Below are 26630 nucleotides of genomic sequence, written 5' to 3' on the forward strand. Positions count from 1 at the left end.
GTGTTGCGTGAAGCTATCTTTGGCACTGGGCTACGGGACCTTCCCCTCCCATGTTCCCAAGGCTCTCGGTAGAAAAGGGAGACAGAGTGGACGATTCGACTGGCTCAATGGGGCTACCAATACTTTCTTCTTTGATAACGTTAACCTGGTCAACTCGGTCCTTTTCTCGTTCCCGATCCCGACTTCGATCGCGGAACATGCTCTTCACTTTCGAGAAGGGATTGCGCACGGGCGATGAAGGGCGACTGCTTGGCGGCGACAAGTCCGTTCCGATACCTGGCATGAAGTTGTTACGTCGTCTGACAGGCTTGAGATCTGGCGAAGGTGGTGCAGAACTATCCAAGTCCATCGAGAATCGGGAGTTGAAACCAGGGACTTCCAAGCTTTCACGGAAGGATCGAACCGGAGAACTGGGCCTCGCCTGTGCGCGCATAGTCTTTTCCGGGTCTCCTTTGTCGTCTATCCGCGAACCCATACGAGTGTGTCCCGGTGCTGAAGGGTCAGAAGACTTGTCGGGTGTCATATGAGTTGGATGGATTTGTTTGCGATTGACAGACTCCTCGTCAAGAGAGCGTTTCCGGTCCTCCAGAGCCTCCTGTGCCATCATCTCATTCATCTGCTTTTCTAGAACAGCCTTGCCATCAGCAGTGACAGTCCCACTGCGCCCTCGCCTCTTGCGATCAGTCTCACTCTCAGACGTATCTGAAAATGAGCTCCTCCGAAAATTAAGGAAATCATGATGGCTATGCACAGAACTATTGTGCCGGTGATGCATGCCCCTGAGCTCATGGAGTTTATGTCTAGCTCTCTCTCGCGCACTTGTATGTGATTGATCAGTGTCCGCCTTCGATACCGCGTTAGAGTCCAAAGGCTTTGGCTCTGCGAAGGTATCATCATGGCCATGTTCACTGCTTTGGCGGGCTCGTAGAGAGTGCGCGGAAGACTCTTCCTCCTGATGTGACAATGGCCTTGATGAAGCAGCCGCTGGTGTGGGGAAAATACGAGCGTAGTGGCGATCTTCAAGAAGCAATTTATTGTCGTCTTGTTCTACCCAATTGACATCGGCGAGCATATCTGCAGGATCGATTATCCAGTCTATCCTTGGCCGCTTGGGTTTCGCAGTAGCTGAAACAGGCACAGGTATGTTTGACGGCTGCTGCTGAGAGCTAGCTGGCATTTGCGCACCGGCAAAAGGGGGTATAGAAATGGGTCCTGGCATAAAAGGGGAGGGCAGCCGCAGAGGCGGCTGCTTGGTCTACCCAGTCTGTAACCCTGGACACATCGGAGAAGCCTTGAGCTTCGCCATCGATTGCTCTTCTCTCCCTTGCACGAACCTTTCGGTTACGTATGTACTGTAGTGGATTGTAAGGTCGACCCAGGGGCACATATGAGTTGGAGTTGAACGGATTCTGGGAAGAAGCGCTGCTTGTAGGAGAATTGGGTATACTGGAAGTCGATGGGCGGCTGTCTTGTGGTACGCCGTGAGCCAAGGGGGGGAACTAGCTGTAGCAGACGCCTATGTTGAGCCATAAGCTCAAAATGCTCTTTTGCTCTTTGAGCCCTGTTGAGTGTCGATGAGGAAAAGTGATATGTGTAGTTTCCTTCTGGGTCAAATGTACCCTGATGAAGAGGGCTGTTGACACGGGGACCGGAGGCCGAGATATTCCTCAAAGGAGCATTCTTTTCAGGCTGTGGAGACAGGTTCCGAGAAGTTCGCCTTTGCTGTTGGAGGTGTTGCTTCAGACCGCTGCCGCCGGGGCTATCAGGGAGCGGCGCAAGTCGTGGAGGCGCAGGGTTGGAGGCATGTCTTCGCTGAGCCAAGCGCCTCGACTCGCTGAGGTTCAGAGCCATATTAACGATCTGAGTTGAGTCCATGTCGAGGGGAGCAGCGTTTGGCCTTGGGGATGGGATTCGGGAAGATGAGATTGGGCGCGCATTCGGACTTGAACGACGCTCTTGACGATGACGGGAAACCGCACGATCCCCCTCCATATCCCTTGTGTCGGTGCCCAAGTCAAAATTTGAGGAAGAGCCGGAGTCACTCCTATCTGACGTAGTCCCCATAGGGCTCTTCCCTTTCCGCCGACTGTCCACCGGTATTTTGGATCTCCTGCGCGCTCCATCTTGACGTGGCAAGGTCTTTTCATGGGGCCGAGCCGGGCGATCGTTTGCGACTGGATTCGGGAGAAGAAAGCCCCCTGAAGGCCGTGGCCGGTACGATCGACGTCTGTTCCAGGCATTGTCGTTGCTGTCGGGGTCTCTCAACGGTAGTGATGAGTCGTATAGAGCGCCGGCGTCGGCGCTTGATTCGCCCGTTTCGTAGCTGCCATGGCTGTGTCTGGAACGGGAGGTCGAGGATTTCGAGTGGCGCGTTGCGGTCTTGACACGGAGGTTTTGGCTCTCGTTATCGTCTGCCATGGCGCTACTCGGCCGACGAAAGAACAGGTCCAATCAGTCGCATGCCAGGCTCCGGGTGGTATCTTAAGAAGGTTGGCCGTGCGGATGATAGGAGCAGGGGCGCATGTTCTCTGGGTGTCCCAACGCAATTCAATTGATTGAAGACATGGGCGATATGCTAATAGGGAGGTTGCGGTGGTACGGTACAGCACAGCCTGGCAAATTACGAGATTGCCATGTGAAGGGAGGGTTAATGAAATATGCAAGGCCCCCAAGTATGGTACGGTAAACCAGCGCAAATGCGTTGGCGTGATAACCAAACGGGCGAGACAAATGGTTGTGGACGTTTATGGGTTCTGGCATGTGTTAGTGGAAGCTTTTGGCGCTGCCTCAGAACGTTGGCGCACGGCACTCATTTGCTGCCGATGGAATGGTGGCGTGCGTCACCTCCAGTCGCTCATTTCCCCTTTCTGCCAATTCCGACTGGGGTCCTCGGCTCTTGGGTTATAATACAGTGCATATCAAATTATCAATGATACTTCAGGCACAAAAGTCCCGAAAATCTTTATACTTGCATGGTATTATCACAACCTTAAAATTGTAGTCATATTGATCGATTAGCTAGCGACCGGTATGATATGTGACACTCATATTCATGCTGGACGAAGCTCATCTGGCTGCCGAATGGAATACATCTAACGTCCAACCTGAATTTCTCGAGGGAAGGCAATGCCTTACGATTCGGCCTAGGAGATGATGCATTCCGACAATATCGGGGGGGGCTTAGGCGCGATGCGCAATGCACGATGCATGATGCCCAACGCAATGAGACGATGCATCTAGAAGCGAAGCCTCGCTCTGTCTCGACTATAGCGAGAAGTGACGAGGTTCTGGATTGTGCTGTTTCATTTCTCACTGTTGACAACCAGCAAGTTCATGATGGCGACTGGACCAGCCGGGATTCCACTGGAAGACCCAAGACCAAATGGTTACACAAGACAAGGATCGCAATGTTCATGGGAGCGCACCCAAAATCGCTATATTCAAGCGATTATCCTATCTCAATACTCTCTGCCTACTACACATGTAGGCCGAGCTCCAGGTTTTGGAAATAACATTTTACCCTACTTATACCAGCTCGTGGAAATTTATACCGCCAATGAAAGATGATCGCGCCGCATATTCTCGGCAAGCAAATGAGAGGAAGACAAGTAACTTGCTGTAAAGGTCTATTAGTTAGTTTACAATGTATTACAATCCGGCAAACCCCTACACAGCCTCAGAGCATCGAAGGTGAAGAAAAGATGACCCTAGCAATTTTTCCTTTTCCACAAAACAAACAGCCCACCTCTCCCCTACTCGATTCTCTTCTTGCCCTCTTCGGCACTGAGGTACTTCGCAGTGCTCAAACCCCGTTCGTGCCTCGCCACCAGCGGCCCGATCAGCTTGTCCTTCCTAATCTTGCTGATCGTATCTTGGTAGCCTTCGACAGCCCATGGGCGGGGGTTCAGCTTGGGCCAGTTGACCTGTAGAGTAGGTTAGTACACCATGCCAGCCAGAATGTTGCAGAAGAGCAAATTTCTCAGGTGGACTTACATAGAGGATGCCGTTGCTCAGAATGAAACGGCCGCACCAGGCTGCAACAACTGTCCAGAACAGGAGGAACAACCGCATGGTGATGACGGAAGCATCGGCAGGTCGGCGCGTAAATAGCGCCAGGAAAATGAAGAGAACGCTGAAAGAAAATACATAGGGAATGCTTTGGATGAGAACCGGTCTACGGTCTGCAAAGATGAGGGATGAGCCAATATTACCCTCTGAGGGCTCGTAGGCACCCAAGAACAGGTCAAATGCGTCTTGGCGCGGCCCGTCCCGGAAGTTGTTAAGGTAAAAGCGAGTGATGGCAATATTGCCATCTGCCAATTTACCAGCGGTAGTGCGTGTACCCATACGGGTGATATCCGTCTTCATGGCACCTGTGCCGGCATAGGCGCGCGAGACCGTGTCGGCATTATCAGCCCAGATGTTACGGAAGAGAAAGTAAAAGTCCGTGTCGGCAGTGGCAAAGTCCTCACCTCGCTGCAGAAGCCCCAGGTCTATGAACATACGATCCAGCGTCCAGCGAGCGAGCATGCTTTGCACGACGTTCGTACGGTCCAAGGAGTCCATACAGTTGGTGCGCACGATGCTGGTCTGGAAGTTGCGCGTCTCCAGGCCCTCATTGGCCGGCATATCGACACCGCGGAAGTACTGTTGCACCATTAACGCATCCTTGAGCTGATCGACCAGTAGCATTGCGCGTTGCATCTGCATGCCCCTGGTTTCGTGGTGATAGTCGAAATAGACATAGTGCAAGCGGTCAAACTCCTGTTTCGAAGAACTAGGCTCAACCACGTGGAATTTCTCATCCGTCCTGGCGTCAGCCTTGGTACCTTCTTTGGGCGAAGTTACGAGCGTCGACACCATCTCCTCGTAGGCATCCTTCATGCGCTTCTCCCGCCCCTTTTGGTTGACCAAGTTGACCAAGTAGTTGTCACCATAGATTCGGATTTGTTCATCGAAGTGTTTCTTCGCCGCCGGAAGCGCCATCTCACAGGATTTGACCTGCAGCTTTGGCGTATACTTGAGTGCGTTAATTTCGGCCCAGTAAGTGGGGATGCTTCCTCGAGTCTGGACGTAGGAGAGGATCTGCATCTCTTTGCCATCAGAGCCCCCAAGCTTGCCGCTTTGCATGTCGGTACTCCCAGCAAATCCACCCATGCCGCTTCCTGTGTCGTTCAAGATAACTATCTGTTCCGTTTCGTTGTAGTTGGCCGCGTGTCCCTCTGCATCGAGGCCTCGAGTGAAGTATCTCGTTCCGGCACGATAGCGAGACTTGCGCGTGACAAGACTGATGGTCAGAGGCTGGCCTTTGAGGGTGGTCGGTCGAATCTCAAGAGTGCCCCACATGATAGGGAGGATGAAGGGGTCGGCAGCGGGTTGAGAACCATGCTGTGATCGGCTGCCCCTTGTACGGAAGTCCATGAGGTCCGTCTGAACGAATTTGTTCCAGAAGAAACGGTCGTCGGCTCGCATCCACAAGGGTTTCGAGTTGTCCATAGAGGCTTGTCGTTGGAAGCTGTTGGTGAGGTCGAGCGAATAGGAGAAGTACATGGGTCCGGTCATGACGAAGGTCTTGAGCAAGGATAGAAACTGATCCTCGTCTGGGTCTCGGATCTGACGCTCGCGCATGGGCAGGAAGTCGGTTGAGATGACTTTGTATACCATATGGCCCTTAAGGCGGCCCATGGGCTGAGCCTTGGTGATTATGATGACATACTTATCCAGTCTCAGCCTGATCATACCCAGGATGCCAGCAATGCTGGTCTGACGGGTGATGCGCTTGTTGGGATAGGAACTTCCCTCGCTCAAGAGCAAGTCCCCGGTGGGACGGTCGACGACTAAAGCTGGCGCATTGGGAGAAGATGGCGAGGTGAAAGTATAGGAGTCCGGCGCCACCTGGACGTTGATATCGCGAAAGGGGAGGCTCATGATGACGGTGATGGGTGGGCGTTGATGGCCTGAACCTGCCCGGTTAGGGATTCCAGAATCGATAGCGGACTGTGTTTCTTGTACGTTGGTCTTTCTTAACGCATATTCTGGTCGAACTGCTGTACAGAGAGAATCTCGGGCAGAAGTGTCTGTTGGAAGTAATGTAACCAGGCAGTGGAGTAGTGATTACTTACATCTTTAGCAATGCTGCCACGGTCCCCTGACCTTATTAACACGAATTGACTTCCAGGGGGGCTCTTGAGGTTGCAATGGGGAAACCTGGCAAGCTTGTGATGCCAAGTCTAGCGTTCAGTGGATGCTTTTGCCTGGATAAAGCAGCACGGGCCGTGACCTCATCTACGTGGTGTCAGGTGTGTGTGTGTGTGTGTGTGTGTGTGTGCGCGTACGCTGCTGAGCCACATCTTTGCACATATGGTCATTGACGTAGCTGCACGTGGATCATTCGATCGATTAGGTGATGGGCTTCCAATCCTCACCGAAACTGGTATTCTTCACATTCACCGTACACTGTAGGTTATTAGATAGCATGTGCATCCATTACAAGAGGTAGTGCAGACTGGGTACAACCATTCCTTACTACTGCAATACTGAGGTGGCTGTTTGAATAATTTGATATGCTGAAAATACATTGATTATCTTAGACACTGGGTCTGGAGTTCACTGTCACCTGCGCTCCAGTTAGAGGCCTTTAGTGTATGTACAGGTGCATAAGCGTGGGGCTACTACCCCCAACAGTGGTAATCTTCAGCGCAAAGCAGCGCACCGAGCACCCAGAACGCAAGCACCCAGCACCGGCAACCCTTGGAACTTCCGGGCGCCACCTACCACCTGCATTCAACCAACTGACGTGGGCCAGCCAGAAGACTGGAACAGCGGGAGCTTCAACAAGGCAGTCACATTTGAATGTCGGCCATCCTAACCTAAGTAGAGCCCAAACGAAACCATCTACACTTACTCGGCATTTCCATCACCAAACCCTCCCCAACAAAGAACGATTTTCTTCTCACGTCGAACACGAAACCCTACGTCGTCGCCGCCGTCATAACACAATCCTACAGCATTCACAGCAAGGCGACCTGTCGCAATCTTATCTAGAATAACCGCCGACCTTCTTCCATCGTCACAATGTCTACCAGAGGTGGCCCGGCAGCTGCGCGTGGAATGAACGCACGCTTTGCGCAGTTCAAGTTGGTTTTACTAGGTACGGTCCATTTCGGCCTCTGCGTTGCGCTTCAGTACTAATGACATATTCTACAGGAGAATCCGCAGTCGGCAAGGTAATGGACGCTCTTCCTGGTTGATGCGAAGCCTCGAGCCATTCTTACTGACTCTACTTGGACAGAGTTCGATTGTTCTTCGTTTTGTCAAGGATCAGTTCGATTCCTACCGAGAATCCACCATTGGCGCTGCCTTCCTCACACAGACCATCTCTCTGGATGAGAACACTACGGTGAAGTTCGAGATCTGGGATACGGCAGGCCAGGAACGCTACAAGTCCCTGGCGCCCATGTACTACCGCAACGCGAACTGCGCCGTCGTTGTATACGATATCACACAAGCTGTGCGTAAAAATCTAGAGGGATATTGACTGCATGAGACTAACCTTTCTGCGCGCGATAGGCTTCCCTTGATAAGGCCAAGTCATGGGTTAAGGAGCTGCAGCGACAGGCGAACGAGAATATTATCATCGCTCTTGCGGGAAATAAGTTGGATTTGGTAACCGAGCAGCCCGACAAGCGGGCCGTACCTGCCGCGGACGCCGAAGCGTACGCCAACGAAGCTGGTCTCCTGTTCTTCGAGACATCGGCCAAGACTGCACAGAATGTGCGTGAGCTATTCACAGCCATCGCCAAGAAACTCCCGCTGGATCAAGTCGGTCCTAGACATACTCGACCAGGGCAGCGAGCAGGAGGCGTGAGTTTGGGGGCGAGCGGTGAGGGTGCAAACACACAAGCCGGGGGGGCTTGCAGCTGTTAAGAGGCTTCGCCTGGGGTTTCTACGAGAGAGCCGCAGACCCGGGTCCGATATTCTCTTTGTTATCGGAGTATCATGAGGTTGGACGGCATAAGCCTTTTAATACACTGCGTTGATTCGAGTTTGATATCCATTTAGTGTCTGATTAGGTAGGCAGTACGGTACGCAGGGCGGTAGGCAAATCGCAGTTAAACAAACTTTTCTTGAAAACATATACTGGGGAACCTGACGAACGTGGGTATCCCTGAGTGAATACGGCTGTATGACCGCCTATAATCTGAGGAGTATAGCCAAGATTATAGACAGTCGAATGTCTGGAGGAGGAGGTACGGAGCGGCAGGAACTACTTGGCCTATCAATGGCGGACCAGTTGCCGGTCCATTTCCTGTTTCCTACCGGCATCAACAGGCGTATAAGGGTATCGTTTATCGACAATTGCCTCGTTTGCCCGTGGACTCGTGAAAGCAGACCAGGTAATTATAAAATATATATACCAAATTGTTTGACCTTGTCAGTGCTGCGGGAAGCTTGGCGACTGGCTGCTGTATTACGTATGACCTGGCTGATACTTGTAAGTACATCCTACTTGCCGCCCAGGATCCACAAGGAACGCAAAAAAGCTCCATAGCCCGTTGACCGAACCCGAGCTCCCCAGCAGCACATTTTACCTCAATAATCCGTGTAATAACATCACCACTCCATCCCACCACAACTGCTCTTTGGACAGTTCCTCGATGTCCCCATGTTGCGGTCTTCGTTGCGATCCGTAAGGGCGGTGGGCAATGCGCCCATTGCCTCTGCTGTTTCCCGCCAATGGCAGCCTGCAATCACCTCATTTGTTCGCGTGGCTGGAAGGGTACGACAATGATGCAATTCCCCCCATAATGCTTCCACGGACATATCACTGACCATATTTTTATGCAGAGATTCTATGCCGACGAGAAGCGGATAGACGACTCCAAACTTCCCAAGTCGGAGACTACGACTTCTGTCGCCAGTGAACTCCCTTCGCTGAAGACAGAAAGCCAAGTCGCATCCAAGGATGTTCCTCTCACCCCTCCCGAGCCCGAGGCCATTGCGTCTTCAGCAGCGACTGGAGCAAAGCTTCCTACGCCCCCGCCTACTCCCGTCAAGAAGAAGAAGGGATTCTTCCGCCGTCTTCGCAACTTGGTTCTTACTCTGATGATCCTCGGCACCGTGACGTTCGGCGGTGGTGTTGCCTATTCGCGCATCAGTGACAACTTCCACGACTTCTTCACCGAGTATGTGCCTTTCGGCGAACAGGCTGTTCTATACTTCGAGGAGTTGGACCTTAAGAAGCGATACCCCCGTAGCTTGTCTGGCAGCTCGTCGCGACCCAAGGATACTGGTGCCGAAGTCAAGATCGCTCCTCAGAGCGGAGCGTCTTGGAGGGTCGCAGACAGCGGCGAGAGGACATCTAGCGCTGTCGGCAAGTCCTCATCCAAGAAAGAGACTAAGAGCAAGGGCGAGTCGAAGCCTGTATCCGAAGCTCCGGCGAAGCCCGCTGAAAAGATTATTGAGAGTGCACCCACGAAACAGACAACATCCGTGGGTTCTTACAAAGCTCCCGAAGTTGATGAGCCTTCTCGGTTCCCACCTGCTTCGCCTATCGACCCCCTCACAGTCAAAGATGCCGAGGATCCCGTGGTTCAGGATTTGGTTAAGATGCTCAACGATATCATCACCGTGGTCAACGCCGATAACGCCGACGATCGCTTCTCTTCCACCATCGGAAAGGCCAAGAATGAGCTTAACAAGATCGGTTCCAAGATCCGCGCTCTGAAGACCCAGGCTGAGGAGGAAGCTGCCTCCCAGGTTGCTTCCAGAGTCAACGAATTCGACTCAGCTGCAAACGAGCTTGTATCGCGTGTCGAGAAAGCTTTGATTGCTCAGGAGAGCGCCTGGCGCGAGGAGTTCGAGGCTGAGATCAAGCGCCTGCACGAAACATACAACTCTCGCATCCAGACCGAGATGGAACGTGAGAAACTTGTCCATGAGCAGAAGCTTACCAACAAGCTGCTTGAACAGGCCGTTCAACTTAAGCGCCAATTCCAGTCGGAGATCAAGAATAGTGTCGAAGCTGAGCGCCAGGGCCGTTTGGGCAGGTTGGACCAGTTGAGCGGAGCTATCAAGGAGCTTGAGCAGCTGACCACTGGCTGGAACGATGTGGTGGACATGAACCTCAAGACGCAGCAACTTCACGTCGCTGTCGAGGCTGTTCGTGCTAGTCTTGAGGACACCGAGCACCCTCGACCTTTCGTTCGCGAGCTAGTTGCTCTCAGATCGATTGCTTCAGATGATGACGTTGTTAACGCTGCTATCGCATCTATCAACCCTACTGCCTACCAGCGCGGCATTAGCAACCCCTCTCAGCTCATTGACCGCTTCCGACGTGTGGCTTCCGAGGTACGCAAGGCTAGCCTCCTTCCCGAGGATGCCGGCGTGGCTAGCCATGCCAGCAGTTGGGTCTTGAGCAAGGTCATGTTCAAGAAGCAGGGGCTTGCGGCCGGTGATGATGTCGAAAGCATTCTCACGAGGACGCAAACCTATCTTGAAGAGGGCGACTTGGACAGTGCGGCGCGAGAGATGAACGGGCTCCAGGGCTGGGCCAAGACTCTAAGCAAGGACTGGCTTGGCGAGGTGAGGAAGGTTCTCGAAGTCCAGCAGGCGCTCGACGTAAGTTGCACCCTATCTATCTAATCTGACATTTCGTCGTCAATATTCTAACTTCTGCCTTGCAGGTTATTTCTACCGAGGCTAGACTTCAGAGTCTTAAGGTGGAGCAGTAATTATGAATTGTAAAGGCTCCCTACGTCGACTGTATACTTGTCATTCAAGCGTGTCATGGGGCGGATACGTCTCTAGAGATGAAGAATGGGGGCCCTGGAGTCTACTATAGAAAATATGAATAGACCATGATGCCTAAGATGAACGGAAGACCTCGCCTTATTCATAAACGTGCGTTGCTGAGTCAATATATAAGGCACCTATGCACCTCTTACTGCGGTTTGTCAAACGATGAGGAATCTTTCTTACGGGTATTTTGATGATGTCTCCAACCAAAACATAAACGCCGTACGCAATGCTGCAACAGTGGAATAGTACAGAGTAGTATCTCAGATATTCAGCTACTAGCTTCTCTAGCTGCCTCGTCTTTATAACTCACACAGCCTCCATAGAGAACCTCATTCGCGCCTGCCAGTGGCACGTCCATGACCGCATCAGTTCCCCTATTCCATATGCGGTGCCAGTCGAGGTCCCTGGCCGGCATTTGATGACGTTTGCTAGCACCCTTCTCATCAGCAGGGCCGGCTCCTCTCCCTTGGCCCCTAATGCGGCCCTTGGAGTCGATGGTGGCGACGTTGGCCGCGTCGTCGACAATGGTCTCGAGGTCCGTCAGGGGTAGCGTCAGGTACTCGACATTGTAGGCGGCCAGGGCGACGTAGATGTAGACGATGAGCATGACGAGGAAGGCGGGGATGGCCAGCGCCCACCAGCGGTTCGGGTAATAGTAGATGCCCATGGCGTGCAGGAACGCGGACGGCAGGTACGCCCACAGCAGGTACACGAGGAACGTCAGCGTGCTGAACAGGTACAGCACGAAGCCGTAGTACTCGTACGTCGGCACCTGCGGCGCCGCCCGCGGCACCGGCTCCAGCTCGTCGTCGGACGCGTCGGGCGTCGTCGGCCGCGAGGGGCGCAGCAGGGACGTCAGCGAGGGCGAGGGCGGCAGCGGCGTCGGCGGCCGCCCGTAGAACGGCGGTGCGAAGTAGTTGGACGAGATGGGCGGCAGCGGCTGCGCGTCTTCTTCGTCCGATGAAGCTTCTTCCGAGGACGTCTCCGGGAAGTCGAGCGCGGGGTCTTCGTCGGAGAAGTCGGACATGGCGGGCGAGTTGCAGTGGTAAGTTTTTATATGGCTTGCCGTTCGATGCAGAGAAGTAGATGTAGACCACGAACTGCCTCAGGTGGTTGTTCGATATGAGGCGAGTCTTCTCGGTTGGAGGTGCAATTCAGGGAACTAGGCCTCAGCTTGGCTGAACCATCATAATCAGGATCTGGCTCCTTTATGTTCTTCAAAAGTGCCGGGAGCTGAGCTGGCTTTATTTAGATTCAGATCTCGTACATAATTCATGGTCGCATAGAAGCTCCCTCCAGTCCCTCGAATGCTCCCCCACCACCCACTACCCACTACAACTTTAGAACGCTGGGCGGTATCCGTACCTGAACTACATAGAACTTGGAGCTGTCGGGTGCACGGGCCCTTCGATTTGCTGTTAAGCAGGTCGCAATTGCTAAGACCTGGTTAAGCTGCCTGCCACTTCCAATTCGACGCACCAGCCACGCGACGCGATCCAACTCGAAGCTATTGCGATTCTCAACTCCGTACCGCATTTTTGCTCATGCAGTAATTACCAAACACATATCGAGGCAGCGGGATCATTAGAATAAGTTTCAACATATCGCCACCATGGCTCAACCCCTCACTACGGCATCAGTGCCGACTGATATCTACGGCGGAGGTATGTTGTCAGAGGAACAGCCTCGATTCTTAACTTGGTGTAGAGGTCGGTGCTGATCACCAAGAACAGACGAAGTATCGGCCCTTGTTCTCGATGCAGGATATTGCCAAACGCGCGCCGGCTTCGCGGGCGAAGATGTGCCCAAGTCCGTGCTCCCTTCCTTCTACGGCGCCATCAAGGATACCAGTGCCGCTTCGGGCTCGCGCAATGTCTTCGGCGAGGATTTTATATACGCTCGCCCCGATTTCGAGGTCAAGAACTACATGTCAAGGACCGAGTCGGTCGTGGAAGACTGGGACACAGCTGTGCAGGTGTGGGAGTCCATGCTCTTGGAACGCTTGCAACCCGAACGCCGCCAGACGCAGCCCTCTAAGAACGGCCTGAACGATGGCGCAGACGGCGAAGGCGATGTGTCCATGGAGGATGCCGCTACATCTGCCGAGAACGCTGAGAACGCCGAGAAGCCTCTCGCCGAGAGTCCGTTACTCATGACCGAAGCGCCTTGGAACCAGGGCAAGGCCCGGGAGAAGGCTATCGAAATCGCCATGGAGAACTGGGGCTGCCCTGCCTTCTGGCTGTCGCGAACGCCAGTCTGCGCAGCATTCGCTGCTGGCAAGGCTAGCGCGTTAGTGGTGGATGTAGGAGGCGCAAACACGAGCGTAACTGCTGTGCATGACGGCATGATCCTGAAGCGATCTATTCAGAAGTCGCATGTCGGCGGTCTCTGGCTCTCTAGTCAGATTCGTTCCATGTTCGACAGCAGCGATCCCAAGATCGAGGTCAGACCCAGCTACATAATTGAAAGCAAGGTCCCAGTCGATGCCGGCGCTCCTAGCCAAGCCATCCTCCGCAAACTCAACTACGACCTCCATCCTCGTACCGTGCCTACGAGGATGAGCGTCTTCTTACCGAATACAAGGAATCTGTGGTGGAGGTGTGGCGTGGCCCTGGCCGCTACTCGAATCCCGGAAACGAAGATCTTGTCAAGACGCAACCCGGTCGTATTTTCGAGATGCCCGATGGCTCCAACCAAATGTGGCGTGAGCAGCGCTTCCGCGTCTCTGAGGGTATGTGGGATGAGACCGCCCAACTGCCTACTGCCTCAGAGGAAGAGCGCATCACAAAGGCTCAGACGGTCCCCGAGCTCATCCGTGCCTGCCTTAACGCTGTGGACGTGGACTTGCGGCCCAACCTGCTCGGCAACATCGTCGTTACAGGCGGCACAAGTCTGCTGAACGGATTCAACGACCGCCTGAACAACGAGCTGATGGGCATGTACCCGGGTATGCGCGTCAAGCTGCACGCGGCTGGTCTGACTACGGAACGACGGTTCGGATCGTGGATTGGCGGTTCTATCCTGGCGAGCTTGGGTACATTCCACCAAATGTGGATCTCGAAGAGGAGTACGACGAGAATGGTGCCGGCATTGTCGAGAAACGCTGCAAGTAAGGGTTTCTTGAAGAGCTGGCGGCTGAGAATAGATGGAGCATGGACCCCGAAAAAGAAAAGTCGTTGAGCTTCTTTAATCTCCATTTGATACAGTGAGATTCGTTTTCTGGAGGTACCGGCGTTTGGAGTAACGGGCTTGAGGTGTAGGAGTATTCCTAGATTAGGAGCAGTCTTCTTAGTCTAAAGTAGAAGGCTATATAGGTTTCTACTGTATCAGATCCCCAAACTGTTCTAGAAATAGAAAAAACATCAGGGGTAGTCTATGAAATCGCAACCACTCTCTTTCTTGGTTCGCATCTGAATGGTCTGTCTATATGTTGGGGAAACCTTCAGTGCCAAATCAGCATTCTTTCGCCACTCGACATTGTCTCTAACAACGCAGAATGGCGATAGCAGGGCTAATAGGGATTTAGGAGCGAACCGGATGCTCGATCGCATCTCAGCCAGAGGCTAAAGCACAGCACATCACCATCCACTCCAACGCGGCCAAACGTCAACAATCTCGTCCTCGCGGCCCCTATTGCGACTGTCCACGATGAGGTACCAGCCATGCTGAGCACCCGTGATACAGGCATGGTTTGGCCACACCCGCAACCGTTGGCCGACATACAGGGGTGCGCGCTTCTGCTCTTCAGGCGAGCCGGCCCACGTCAATATGCCATGTTCCTGCGTGACGCGGCCGACCTCCCAGCCCTCGTGCTCCGCGGGGAAGCCCGGCCCGGGCACGGGCTGCCCGCCGCAGTTCCAGGGGCTCACGAGGCCCCAGGCGCTGTAGTGCTGCCCGGGCGGCGACCCCTTGTCCTTGCAGGGCTCGCGCGCCAGGGCCAGGGTGCCGCCGTTGATGAGGGCCTCGGCCGTGCCGCCGTTGGCGCTGTTGCGCTGCGGGTACAGCGAGACGACCTCGACGAGGACGGTGAGCGCCAGGGCAGCCGAGTTGAGGTAGTCCGAGGAGCGCGCGTGCGAGGCGAGCTGCTGCATGTCCAGGGTCGTGTAGACGCCGGCGTGCGCCTCGAGCGTCAGGTTCTCGGTCTTGAGCGTGGCGATCAGGTCCGACATCTTGTTGACCAGCGCTTCCGAAGGTGTCGACGGGTTGCCGCGCGCCGGGGCGGGCTCGCTGAATCCCGGGGTTGGAGTGACGTCACCTGCGGCGAGGCACCGACGGCGATGATCAGGGGTGGTCGGGCCGTTCTTTGCGAACCACCTGGGCTGCGCGGTAGACGGCGCCGAACTCGGTCCCTCAGGTATTCGAGCGCCTTCCAGTCCGAACGAGTCTCGTAGGACTGGCTAGTATGCGCATACACGCCCAGAAACTCGCAAGATCCCACCGCTTCAGAGACGAGAAGCTTGTCGATCAGGCTGTTGCATTCGGGGGTGTCCGGGACCACACCGGCCCGGTCGCTCCCGCAGTTGACTTTCAAGAACACCAAGGGCGGGTTCCCGGATTTGCTGGCCAGGGCGGTCAGGTGCTTGATCTGGTCAGGATGGTCAACCATTACCGAAAGGCCGCCGGGCCCGAGCTGGGCTGATATAGGGGCCAGGCGGTCGACACATGTCGAGTATATCGGGAATGCGAATAGTAGCTATACACACATGTTAGAAACCTGGGGGTACTACTTGAGCAGTATTGAAGGCGTCGTTGCCATCTTTCTCACATTGACTTTGCGGCTGCTTTCCTGGTATTCTTTCAAGAGCGGTACGATATTCTCGGCCTCAGTTAATGTCGATACGGCCAAGTTGACAGGGGTACTGCTCTTGTCTCCGACTTGAAGCCGTGTAAGTTCAGTTGTCTGTACCTCTGCATTAGCTCATTGGCCTAGAACTCAAAAGGGTCGAGAAGAAGAAAAGCCAATCCATTCTTTACCCAAAACGACACAGGCAGCTGAACTCCAAGCCAGCTTGGGGTTAGCTACAGGATGCCTTGAAGCTATACGCCTGTAGTGCATCACGATCTCCCATCGTATATGCTGCTCTCTCTTTCTCATAAAGCCGCTTCCTAAAAGGTTTGTAAAACGTATGTACAAAATATTGAGTACTTACTTTATGAGTCTTGATATGAGCACGCCAGTTGAGGTTCAGCCTCTGCGCTGCACCTAGCATCAAGTTGCAATTGGCCTCGACTTTGGCCAGGTCAAGGACCAGGGCCGGGGTGGGGACGTTATACAGGCTCTTGCCCACATATTGCGCCTTTAACAAGTCCATTCCAGCCATTGTGAGTGTGAGAGTGTGTGTGCACGCACGCTCTGGCGCAACGTCAAGGTCAATGGGAACAGGAACGATCAAAGAATTGCTTGGTAAAGGTCGCAAGAGGATAGGTATCTGCCAGAAAAGAAACAAGGGGAGTGAGTTAGACTGCGATAGCGGCGGTTGCTGGTTACATGTTGGTACTTTGCCTACTTTTATTACCTAGTCTCGCGGGCGGGCCTAGGTATTGTTCTAAATACACTTGTCTGCTGGCTGTGAGGTCTGGCACGGCTGGGTCTGACTCCACTCTCCTCCATGGTGATCTAGAGTTGGATTCACTCAAGTGTGCGATATTCTGTTGATACCTGAGGTCATGTATGCCACGGGCAGGTATGCCTGTACGTGTACATACATACATCAATGCAAGCATACAGGTCCCATGTCGTGACAGGTTCCACCTCAAGCCTATAGCCATGCATGTATTAACTAACCCCCTCGCTATGTGGAAGCACTCATGGGTCACAGATAGGAAACCATTTTTGTCAAGTGGTTGCTTTTAATATCAACCAACTTGATAGATAGACTAGTGGTAGACTTGAGATAATATTCCCTTGATTGTCTTCTACCACTGATAGTCAGATCTTGTTTTTGGGAGCAGGTATTTCAGGTTATTACCGTCCATCGTCTTTTACTCTTGGTAGGACTCGAGGCAAGTTAGATGGGCCGAGGTAAGTGGGAGAAACTGAACAGCTTTATCAACCTACCTAAGTACCTCCTTCCTACATGGGTTACCTAACCAAGACAATCAACAATTAGCGAGTCAGTCAGATTGATGCATTCAATGTTTCTAGCAAACAATTGCGGACACCCAGACAATCAGATAATCAATCTACCTTACCTTTCCGCACCTCGCTTCGCTACACTTTCAATTCACATTTCATAGGCCACCTCAGCAACCACACTTCGTGCTGTTTCTTTTGCTACCAAATGATGCCAAGGTCTCAATCTTGCTTCCTTCGTTGCAGATACAGGCGCTTAGTGCAAGGCATTCGCCTACCATTGAACGTACTGATGCTTCACGGTGTGCTCATCCACAGTCGCTACCTAGCCACATCTTCCACAGCCACATGCCGTCAGTTCCCGGTGCTGTGTTCCCCAGATCAGTGGGTCGGTGGCTAGTGCCGAAACGCGCTGCCTAGCGCTGTCAACTCCACTACAGTCTTGGCAACACTTCTGTCACCTCTCCAACATTCTATCAGCATTCATCGGTTTACGCTTTCACGCTGTGCCTAGCAACCATCTTTCGATTCTTGTTGCGTGCGCTACTACCGAACCGTCGCATCATCCCGAAAACATCAGCTTCCCAGACAGCGGCACGAACGTCTACATTTTTCCCGGAATGAAATAATTATTCGACCTGTCCGAGGTCACGCGCGCGTGGTTCCAGACTTTCTAGGAGGGCTACGACTGTGAAGAGAGAGAGAGAAAACCGACACCATGTCCGACGAACTCGACATGCTGGCTGCTGACGGCTTTGCCGGCGCTGAAGACGTGGAAATGGCGAACGACTTCAGCGAACTCAACAGCCAACCTGTCAAGGCCGAAGCACGAGATTCCCCCGAATTCGACACCATCGACTGGTCAAACCAGGCCGTCGAAGATGACAAGGCAATCGAGACGATGTTGGCCGGAGTCAGCGGTGGACAAGGCGCAAAACTTAATCTCGAGGGCTTTGGCGAGAAGAAACTCGACCAAACCGACAAGGCTGACGATGCCATCGATTACGAGGACATCAGCGATGATGACATTGCTTCGGAGGATGGCGCTCGCAAAGACCTTGACACCAGCATGTCTCAGATTCCTAACTTGACCGAGGATAGTGGTACTAGCCATGACCAGGACGGATTCGATGACCTGTTTGGTGATGGCGACGATAATTTGATTCCTTCCTCGCCGCCAACCACCGAACCTCCAACTCAGCCTACCCAGGAAGACGAACGCGACATCAAGGGTGAACCTGATGGCGAAGCCAATCGGTCTTCTGTACCTGCGGCGCCGAGTGCAGCTCCGGTCGATGCCAATGTCACCGACGATGACTGGAATAATATGTCTTTCGAGGAGCGGATGCGCCTCAACTTCCCCCAACAAGGCGAAAGCAGTGTTAGCGCTTGGGTCAATGAGCAGTCGAACCGCCAGGACCATTCTGCCATTCCAATCCCACCTCAAAATGTCGAGGAACTGCTCGAACAGAAGTTTCCCAGCTTCGCACCCCACAAAATCCTATACTTTAGGGAGCTCTTCCAGGAATGGCCCGCCGAGTTTAGTTATAAAGAGCCTGTTAAGAGCCCGCCTGCTCTGGTTCCTACTAAGCTGGAACTCGAACTTGAGGGCGACTCTGCTAAGTTGTTCCGTCTCTCTGACAGTACTATTGCGGCAACGCAGAAACGGCCACAGCAGCAGTACGGTGAGGAAAGCGAATGGAGTCGTTTCATGGGCTCCGTCGCTATGGACATGGAAGAGCCAGAATCGGATTCGGAAGATGAAAACGAGCCTGTTGGAGGTTTCACATTGGCCGAGTTTGAAACAGTTTGCGCCGACTGGGATAATGTTCACGATCCGACGGCAGTGCTAGATAGGGCAAATGGCCTCGTCACGCCACCGCACAACGAGGATGAAGAGATGGATGATTGGGATCGTGAGTTCCTGCAGCCGGACCGTCAGCAGACCAAGAAAAAGCGCAAGATCGAGATCGGTCTGCCAGACATCTCATCATTCGATACGTCGGGTATCGAAAACTTTGCCGAGGCTACCAAACGTTTCGGCCAGCGAGTTCGACTTGATCTCAACGATCCTTACTTGCTCATAGAGGATCTACAGTCTGACCGCCCCAAGAAGCGCCCAAGGATTGAGGAGAAAACGACGCGTATGGCGAACGGGCAACTTGGCAGGGATGTCAAGGCTCGCTTCAACATCTCCAATGATGATGCCTACAATGCACTTAAGGCTAATAACAAGAGCAAGGTCAGAGCTACACTTGGAAATCTTGCGGTAGAGCACAGTTTGCCAGCTCTCAAATTGACGTTCCCATTCTATCGAACGAAGCTTGAGGGCAACTTCTGGGAGCACCACCGGAAGAAATTCGATCTGGAAAAGCTTGTGCGGAGTGCTATCACATTCAAGAAACACTCCAGAACAAAGCGGAAAGAGCTCAAGAACAGGAGCGTACAGGACATCTTCAAGACTAGCAAAGATCTGAGTCTCAATGATAATTCGTCAGCCGTGCTATTCGAATACTCAGAGCAAGCACCAGTCATGCTGTCCAACTTTGGCATGGGAAGTCGAGTAATCAACTATCATCGCCGCAAAGATGACAAGGAGGAAGACAGCAAGACAGTCAAGGCTGACATTGGCGAACCGCACATACTAATGCCTGAAGATAAGTCACCGTTCTCGATCTTTGGCAAAGTCGAGCCTGGCGAGACCGTCCCAACGCTTCACAATGAAATGTATCGAGCTCCCATCTTCAAGCATGAGCCGAGACGAAATGACTTCCTTCTCGGCTTCAGCACAAACGTTCATGACGGTCCACGATTTTACTTGAAGGCCATTGATCACATCTATGTCGTGGGCCAGACATTCCCTTCAGTCGAGGTTCCTGGTCCCCATGCCCGCAAGGTCACTAGCACTGCCAAGAACCGACTGAAGATGATATCCTATCGCATGATGAGGAAACGGCCAACCCAGGACGTCGACATTCATGAAATCACACCTCATGTGTTTGACAAGTTCGATCCGCAGAATAGGTGCGTTAACGTTAACGATCATATCTACAATTACCCCGTCCCCCAAACAAACGAGGGTCAGATATCTCTCAAAGAATCGACCATTTCTACAGTTTTACAGAACAGAAAGCAAACAAGTACGAACTAACACAACGTAGACAAAAAATGAAGGAGTTCCTAGCCTATGATCGCGACTCCAAGACCTGGAAGCTGAAGGAAGGCGAGTCCTTGATGGATGAGAAAGACATCCGCGCTATGATCAAACCTGAAGACGTTTGCTTGATCGAGGCAATGCAAATCGGACAGATGCAATTGCAAGCAGCCGGGTACGACGTGAACAGAAAAAATGCTACCACCGCGGATGATGAAGAGGAAGGCGGGGCCGAAGAGCCTCTGGCAATCAAAATGGCTCCTTGGAAGCTCACGTCAAACTTCCTCGAAGCCAGTGCACAGAAGGCCATGGTGGCACTCCATGGTGAGGGTGACCCTACGGGTCATGGTCTCGGTTTCAGTTTCATCAAAACGTCCATGAAGGGAGGCTATATCAATGCTGTGCAAGGACCGCTTGCTACTAGCGCTGATGCCATTGAGAAAGAGCGCAAAGCAAATGGCGGTCATTCTTACAACGTGAAGAAGCAGCACGACATGTACACCGCTGCCATCGGAGACATCTGGGAACGACAGAAGACGACACTGTCGGATCCTACAACACACGAGGACGCGGATGTGTTGGACACTACAAACGAGGACGATCGATTTAACACTAGGAAATCTGACTACACACCAGCTGCTCATGTCGATGACGGACGCAGTCAGTTCTCACGCACCAGCACTGGCAGTCGACTACAAAGTAAACGCAAGTTGAAGATCAACCGTAAGGTGCGAGACGAGGATGGCAATGAAGTGATGGAGACGGTCATTCTAGACAACCCAGCTGTCATCAGGAACTACATTAAACTGAGAAAAGAGACGGAAGAAACCTCTCGAGAGTATGCACTCGCTGCCCTTCTTGCCATGGACCACTGCTAACAATTATGAACAGTGTGTACAGTCTCAAAGCTACTGGCGATGCAGATGCCGATAGGGAACGCATGAAATTGTAAGTTACCCTCCCATGTCCAATGATTGTGCCTTTGCCAACTAACTTAATGTAGGGTCGAGAAGGAGCTGTCGCGTCTGCTCAAAAACCAAGATCGACGACAGGTGCGCGAGAAACAGGGCAAGGGCAAGAAGAAGAAGAATGCCGTGGCCGACCCCGATGCAGCATCCCCGGATCCGTCTGGTTCTACCGATAAGACGGCAGGAGGCACGACCCGGAAATGCGCAAACTGCGGGCAGGTTGGACACATCAAGACCAATAAAAGGTTCGTCCATCGATGTGGTCCTCAGACCTCCCATGCTCCTCTCCCTGTACCTCCGATACCTGGGGGTTGTCCCACATGGGAGCTTATGTCTACGTCAAATGAGGCTGTTCTTTGGCTGCTCTCGTTTGCTCGGTTGCCAAGTGGCAGCTTCTAGTCGAAGCGTACTCATGTGGGGGAATTAATTTCCCCTCATTTCCTTGACTATATCTCAAGACCCTAGAGATTTGCGGTCAGCAACATCGCTAACTCATGCCGACTAATAGCAAATGTCCTCTTACTCAACGGCACTATTACGAATCCCGATAGCGCCAATGACAGCGGAGGATTTGGTTCTTTCAGTGCCCCCGCGGCTGGAAGCTCAGCAGCCTCCCCCTAATGAATTGCCGCGCAGTTCCGCCGAGAAGGTGGCCAGGCGTGGCTATCCGATTCGAAGGGGAAGGAAGTTGGCTACGAATGCGCTACGAAACGTATATATCGCAAGGGCAGGTTTGCATAATTAGTTTGCCGCCGAGATCCACCTCAGACTCGTCATCAGCGAACTCAAGAGTTCACAATGACCTATATTTAGGCTCCGGAAGGCCATCCGACCTGGACATCCAGTTGTTAGTCGCAGTCATACCAGAGCCAGCGAAAGGAGGAAGGTGGAAGGAGTTTGTATTTGGATTTGCATATGCAACTCGGTGTCTTTTTTCTCTTTTCCTCTACGTCTGGAGCATTCCATATGCAGACTATGTTGCAAGGCCAGGCGTCGAGATTTCTTTCCATGCCCACAAGGCATATGACTGGGTGGTTGTTAGGAGGGATGAGGATCCAAATATGGAAGCGAGGGTACCTGCATGGGAAGGGGCAAGCATCAGAATTGGCGTTCAGGTTTATATTTTTCCACTTTGGCTTTTCTCACTGCATCGTGAGGCCCACGATGTAACACTCCCGCGATCACTTGCGACAAAGAGGGTTGAAGAAAAGCATCATTATAGGTCGCTGCCCAATGAGAGCAGGATCATTCTGCTACAGCACCATTAATACATACAAGGCATTACGATAGTGCAGATATAGCTCATCGTATCGTTGAAGCATGATACCCAGAAGAATGCGAGCTGTTTGATGACTGGGTGATAAATATGGCCGGATGTGGTCATCAGGGTCCTTGCAAGGATATGAGCGCCTAAAACACCTACATCCTATAACGCGTATGTTATGATTCCCCTGTGTGAATGAATATAGGTAGGTCTACTCTAACGAGATCACCAAGGTCTAGTCCAGTATCGACCCAGATGCGGTTGGATAGGAGGAACGAAACCCTGTTTGTTGCTGGTGTTGGTGGTGGTGTCCTGATAAGGTGGCTACTTATCTAACCAGACCTACATGTAGCCATGGTACCGGGAATAGATAGCAGGCATGCGTGCATGCGTGCATACCAAAAAATAGGCGACCATTGATTGCAAGTGCAGTAGCAGCGTGGCCCGGCGTATACACGTAGGTATGTAGGAGAGAGGGAGAAACGCATGCAGGTTCGCCATTGCTAAACATAGTACCCAAGGGATGCGGTTCCTGCAGCTCGGGAGTGTATTACTCCATGATATGGTAACTTGATCAAGTCTTGATAGTTGCACCACCAACTCTTGTTCTTGATGCGGGTGTACAAGATGATGGTCACACATCTCATTCAGGGTGGGAAGGGGGTTAATTAGGCCAGCTTACGATCTCGATGTTATTTGGGATAATACCCCGCGCCCAACAATGTGCAGAGTACGGATACCTAATTGGGGGGATCCCATCACATCCGGTTCTCGGTATTGGAGATGAATATGGGCCGACCACCGGCCTATATACCGTCAGCCTGGTGCCATAACATAACCAGGTTTCTTTTTTTTTCTTCTACCCTCCTATTCGTCTTTTTCTTGCGGTGTGCAGTACGGCAGTCGGATTCTTTCCCATCCGGTCCCATCCGGGTTCAGAAGAGGCCGGCCGTGGGATTGCCGCGTACGTAAGATCCCTCGCAAGCAAACAAAGGAGGGTAAAAAATAATAATACAGTCGAATACCGAAAGTACAACAGCTGTCCACTCTGGTTGGATATGACCGGTGAACAATTCCCCTTGTTTCCCCGGACTGCAGCTGAGCCATACCGGCCCGTTGGATATGGATGTGAATGGAACCTACATGGAGTGAATACAATTGGTTTGTGTGATCATCCTTGCAGGAAGTTGGTCCATGTATATTGCCCAGTTCGGCGGCTAACCTTACGATGATCAAACATGATGCCAATAACTTGTCGGCGTGCCGGCGTTGCTCGCTTGTTCGCTCGGTAGTCCTTACAAATTCCGTGCTAATCGATGAACATCATATGCGGGTCAAAGCAGATACAACGTAAGATATTACTTGGGTGTTTGTACGACTGTCGATCTGGAGATAGAGCTTGATGGGAACCGACGCAACGCAACGACTCGGCTCCATGAATCGGGACCGCCCAGAGATTTCCAGACAACTCTCAAGGGTGGCTCACTCACGATTCTGGTAATCAGCGTCGCATTATCACAGGCTTCGCTGTTCCCATAAGCTGAACCATGGGAAACGAATCCATGCATGTTTAGGTTCGCCGGGCTAGCGTCGACTGGATGTGTGTGAGCAGGGAAGGGGTTGTTTCTTGTTGATGGCCTGGCAGCATGCAAGGGATCATCTCGGCCGTTTCTTTGCTGGTGAAGGCTTGGCTCCGGGCTTGGAGGGCTAATTTACCCACCTGAGCCAGGCGCGCTCGAGGGCTAATTGGCCGGAAGGGGATGAAGGTGAGAAAGTTGTGCGACATGTCGATGCAGGCGAGCGGGGTATCGCTGCTGCTCTGCTTCTATAAATAGCTATTTTTAGCAGCAGCATCATCGCGTGGTTGTGTTGTGCCTGTGCTATGTAAGTGTGCATGTATGTGAGTGGGCTTGGCAAGCACCCTTTTCCAGAATGGCGGGGGTGGAATCTCCCACTATCTTAGCCTTACTTTCGCACAACTCCAATCAGCATCTCCAAGACGTCCCCGAGACTGCAAGGCATCTGGCCAACTCTCCCTCTAGCGTCCCACAACGCCCGGCGCTTAACTCTATGCCACGGGGATGCTCAAATCGTATGTGTTGAATGGTGACCCGGTGGATTCGGTGTTCGTAGTACCCCTGCAGCCATATCGAAATATAACACCACGAGTGTACAGTCGGAAGGCTTGTCAATCAGTGTTGTATCGGCTCTGCTGCAGGGCCTATGCAGGCACCGATGTCTGTTGCTTACTCGGGACCGGACCCGGAGCCAGAGCGCAGGTCGTGGTACCTACCTGCCAACGTCAACCTGCAATCGACACCCATGCACGAGTGACAAGAACGCGATGGTTGCATTCTCTGCTTGCCTTACGCAACCGGTCATCTGTTTGGGCCATTCTCGGTTGGGAATGCCGCACGTCAGCAGAAAAGAGAAATGAGATGTCCCTTAACCGTGCTTCGGAAATCTAAACTTGGGGACCAGATGACGAAAATGTTCTATATCGAGTATTTTCAAGCAAGGTCTCGCTTAAGCCTGGTTGATCATAGATGCCCATCCTGTTGTCATTGGCCGGAAAGGTATGCCTCACATCCCCTAGAAGAGCAGAAGCGCGGCTCTGGGAGTAAGGGGGGAGATTGGAGAATCGTGTGAAGATTGTCACCAGGGTTATTGGAGAGTAATCATGAGAAACGTTGAGAAAGCATGTTGGATTCCCAAAATAAACACAGCCACCATTGAGGCTCTAGAGGGGTCTCGGCTGTGATTGGGGACATGTTTCGCAACCAAGATGCAAGTAACAGGCGATGATGGATCTACTAAGCTGCAGACCCGGCGGCCCTTGATTAGTAAGGCTGAAGCTTCAGTTACACCTGCCCCCGGGCTAGGTTAGTCATCGGTCAATAGTGAGGAGGATGAGGCAGCCCGGCCGGTCCTGTTACGTGCAGGCAGGTCACATCCTGACTGTGTCCAAAAGGTGTTGGAATGCTAGGGGGAGGTATCCCACCTTTCCAGGCATGTGACGATGGTTGCAGGGAGTGGGCAAAGCAAAGACTATCTTGGCTTTGCCCAGTCGAACGCTGATGAGAGTCTCACAATAAGCATCATCTAATAAACCACCAGGACTGCTTCTCTTGCGAGACAACGTGATCGAGGTCGATGTGATTTGGACTGTATAGGAGTAGAGTAGGCCATAGCCATTGTCTGTTGTCTCGTTGTGCTGCATATAAATCGCAAGCTGGACCAGAATGGATCGAGGCTTGCTGGGGCCCTGGGGGGATCCTGCCGTAGTGCCGCATCTGTCACTTCACGGACTCGGTGGTGAGCAGTGCTGACAGCCACACCCAGCAGCCCGTTACCGAAACCTGCGAGAAGGACAAAACCTTGTTACATACGGATGCATGATCCATCCCCATCACATTTGAGAGCATACAATTGGGTTTGTTCGAGCTATTGTCCTCATCCAGGGTAGTGTTGGGTGGATATAGTACTCGAATTGATTTAGCCTCAATGCATTAACCAGCTCGAGAGGGTGGAGAACGGAAGATGGAAGCAGCTTCGGAGCAACGGTTTCTCGGGATGAGCAAAAGGTGGACAGGAGGCCATTCATTCCCCATTGGCCCAGTTGGAAATATGTAATGTACTTGAACGGCACTTTCCATCCTCTCTCCTTCAAGCCCGCATTTGCTTGGCAGCACAGAAACGGTGTGAGACAGGTAGGTAGAAGGCAGGACAGCCAGCCAGTCACCAGTGTATGCGAATCCCGATTGCTACAGGCCCGGAGTCCAAAACCAGACAACCAGAGCCTGCAGGTGCTTCAATGCATGGCTAGCATCAAATAGGTACATGCGCTCCCGTACCTGGTAGGACTTGACATCCAGGTCTGGTTGATTCAACTGTTACGGCCAACCTCAGGTCCGCCCACTTTCTCGAGCTGCCTGCTTGATGAGATGAGCAGCGCCGAGACAGAGAGAGAGAGAGAGCCAGAGAGAGTGTGTGTGTGTCCATCCATTGAACCCCGCCCTCACTCCCCCCCCGTTTCCCCCCTTCCCATTCCCTCCAGTCTTCTTTTTTTTGTTCTCTGCTCCCATCCCGAACAAGTGACAAGACGTGGTGAACACGATCCATCTATTATTAGAATCAACCAGCCAATTCAGCCCCATCGCCCTGCACAAGCACCGACGTCTGTAAGTACATAGCGTTCTTTGCTATTTGCATGTATCGTTGTATCTCTCTATATCGCGACCTCTCTCGAGCATCGACGACACCAACTCCTTTCTGCCGATAGAAAAGAAACATCGCGCACCCGAGTTGTGGTGAATGGGCGAAAATCGTTGATAAGCAGGCGTGTGCGCGCTCGACATTCTCCCTCTCTGT

At 52.6% G+C, this 26630-nt stretch overlaps 9 protein-coding genes across 9 annotated transcripts; 4 read left to right on the top strand and 5 right to left on the bottom strand.

Moving 5' to 3' along the window:
• Positions 1-13: 13 nt before the first annotated feature.
• Positions 14-1177, bottom strand: PG994_007437 (uncharacterized protein; the record flags this gene model as incomplete). Its single annotated transcript, XM_066858846.1, has 1 exon — positions 14-1177. One exon carries the CDS (start codon positions 1175-1177, stop codon positions 14-16), a length of 1164 nt encoding a protein of 387 aa, XP_066715788.1.
• A 164-nt stretch (positions 1178-1341) lies between these two features.
• On the bottom strand, positions 1342-2418 carry PG994_007438 (uncharacterized protein; the record flags this gene model as incomplete). The annotated part of the gene is made up of 1 exon (XM_066858847.1): positions 1342-2418. The coding sequence occupies one exon, from the start codon at positions 2416-2418 to the stop codon at positions 1342-1344; it is 1077 nt and encodes a 358-aa protein (XP_066715789.1).
• Positions 2419-3752: 1334 nt separating this feature from the next.
• On the bottom strand, positions 3753-5928 carry PG994_007439 (uncharacterized protein; the record flags this gene model as incomplete). The annotated part of the gene is made up of 2 exons (XM_066858848.1): positions 3753-3923; positions 3994-5928. The coding sequence occupies 2 exons, from the start codon at positions 5926-5928 to the stop codon at positions 3753-3755; spliced, it is 2106 nt and encodes a 701-aa protein (XP_066715790.1).
• Positions 5929-7074: 1146 nt separating this feature from the next.
• Positions 7075-7926, top strand: PG994_007440 (uncharacterized protein; the record flags this gene model as incomplete). The annotated part of the gene is made up of 4 exons (XM_066858849.1): positions 7075-7150; positions 7207-7226; positions 7292-7510; positions 7570-7926. The coding sequence occupies 4 exons, from the start codon at positions 7075-7077 to the stop codon at positions 7924-7926; spliced, it is 672 nt and encodes a 223-aa protein (XP_066715791.1).
• A 739-nt stretch (positions 7927-8665) lies between these two features.
• On the top strand, positions 8666-10644 carry PG994_007441 (mysoin heavy chain; the record flags this gene model as incomplete). Its single annotated transcript, XM_066858850.1, has 2 exons — positions 8666-8779; positions 8848-10644. The coding sequence occupies 2 exons, from the start codon at positions 8666-8668 to the stop codon at positions 10642-10644; spliced, it is 1911 nt and encodes a 636-aa protein (XP_066715792.1).
• Positions 10645-11068: 424 nt separating this feature from the next.
• PG994_007442 (PIG-P-domain-containing protein) lies at positions 11069-11827 on the bottom strand (the record flags this gene model as incomplete). Its single annotated transcript, XM_066858851.1, has 1 exon — positions 11069-11827. One exon carries the CDS (start codon positions 11825-11827, stop codon positions 11069-11071), a length of 759 nt encoding a protein of 252 aa, XP_066715793.1.
• Positions 11828-12412: 585 nt separating this feature from the next.
• Positions 12413-13980, top strand: PG994_007443 (actin 4; the record flags this gene model as incomplete). The annotated part of the gene is made up of 3 exons (XM_066858852.1): positions 12413-12464; positions 12534-13243; positions 13300-13980. The coding sequence occupies 3 exons, from the start codon at positions 12413-12415 to the stop codon at positions 13978-13980; spliced, it is 1443 nt and encodes a 480-aa protein (XP_066715794.1).
• A 398-nt stretch (positions 13981-14378) lies between these two features.
• PG994_007444 (uncharacterized protein) lies at positions 14379-16121 on the bottom strand (the record flags this gene model as incomplete). Its single annotated transcript, XM_066858853.1, is given in 4 exon segments — positions 14379-15055; positions 15070-15493; positions 15566-15700; positions 15951-16121. The coding sequence occupies 4 exon segments, from the start codon at positions 16119-16121 to the stop codon at positions 14379-14381; spliced, it is 1407 nt and encodes a 468-aa protein (XP_066715795.1).
• A 1470-nt stretch (positions 16122-17591) lies between these two features.
• PG994_007445 (transcription initiation factor TFIID subunit 1) lies at positions 17592-20905 on the top strand (the record flags this gene model as incomplete). The annotated part of the gene is made up of 2 exons (XM_066858854.1): positions 17592-19897; positions 20035-20905. 2 exons carry the CDS (start codon positions 17592-17594, stop codon positions 20903-20905), a joined length of 3177 nt encoding a protein of 1058 aa, XP_066715796.1.
• Positions 20906-26630: the final 5725 nt, after the last annotated feature.

The sequence above is a fragment of the Apiospora phragmitis genome (genome assembly GCF_038363925.1).
Source record: "Apiospora phragmitis strain CBS 135458 chromosome Unknown utg000007l:1.0-2108841.0:1.0-2111359.0, whole genome shotgun sequence".
In the NCBI taxonomy this organism is placed as follows: domain Eukaryota; kingdom Fungi; phylum Ascomycota; class Sordariomycetes; order Amphisphaeriales; family Apiosporaceae; genus Apiospora; species Apiospora phragmitis.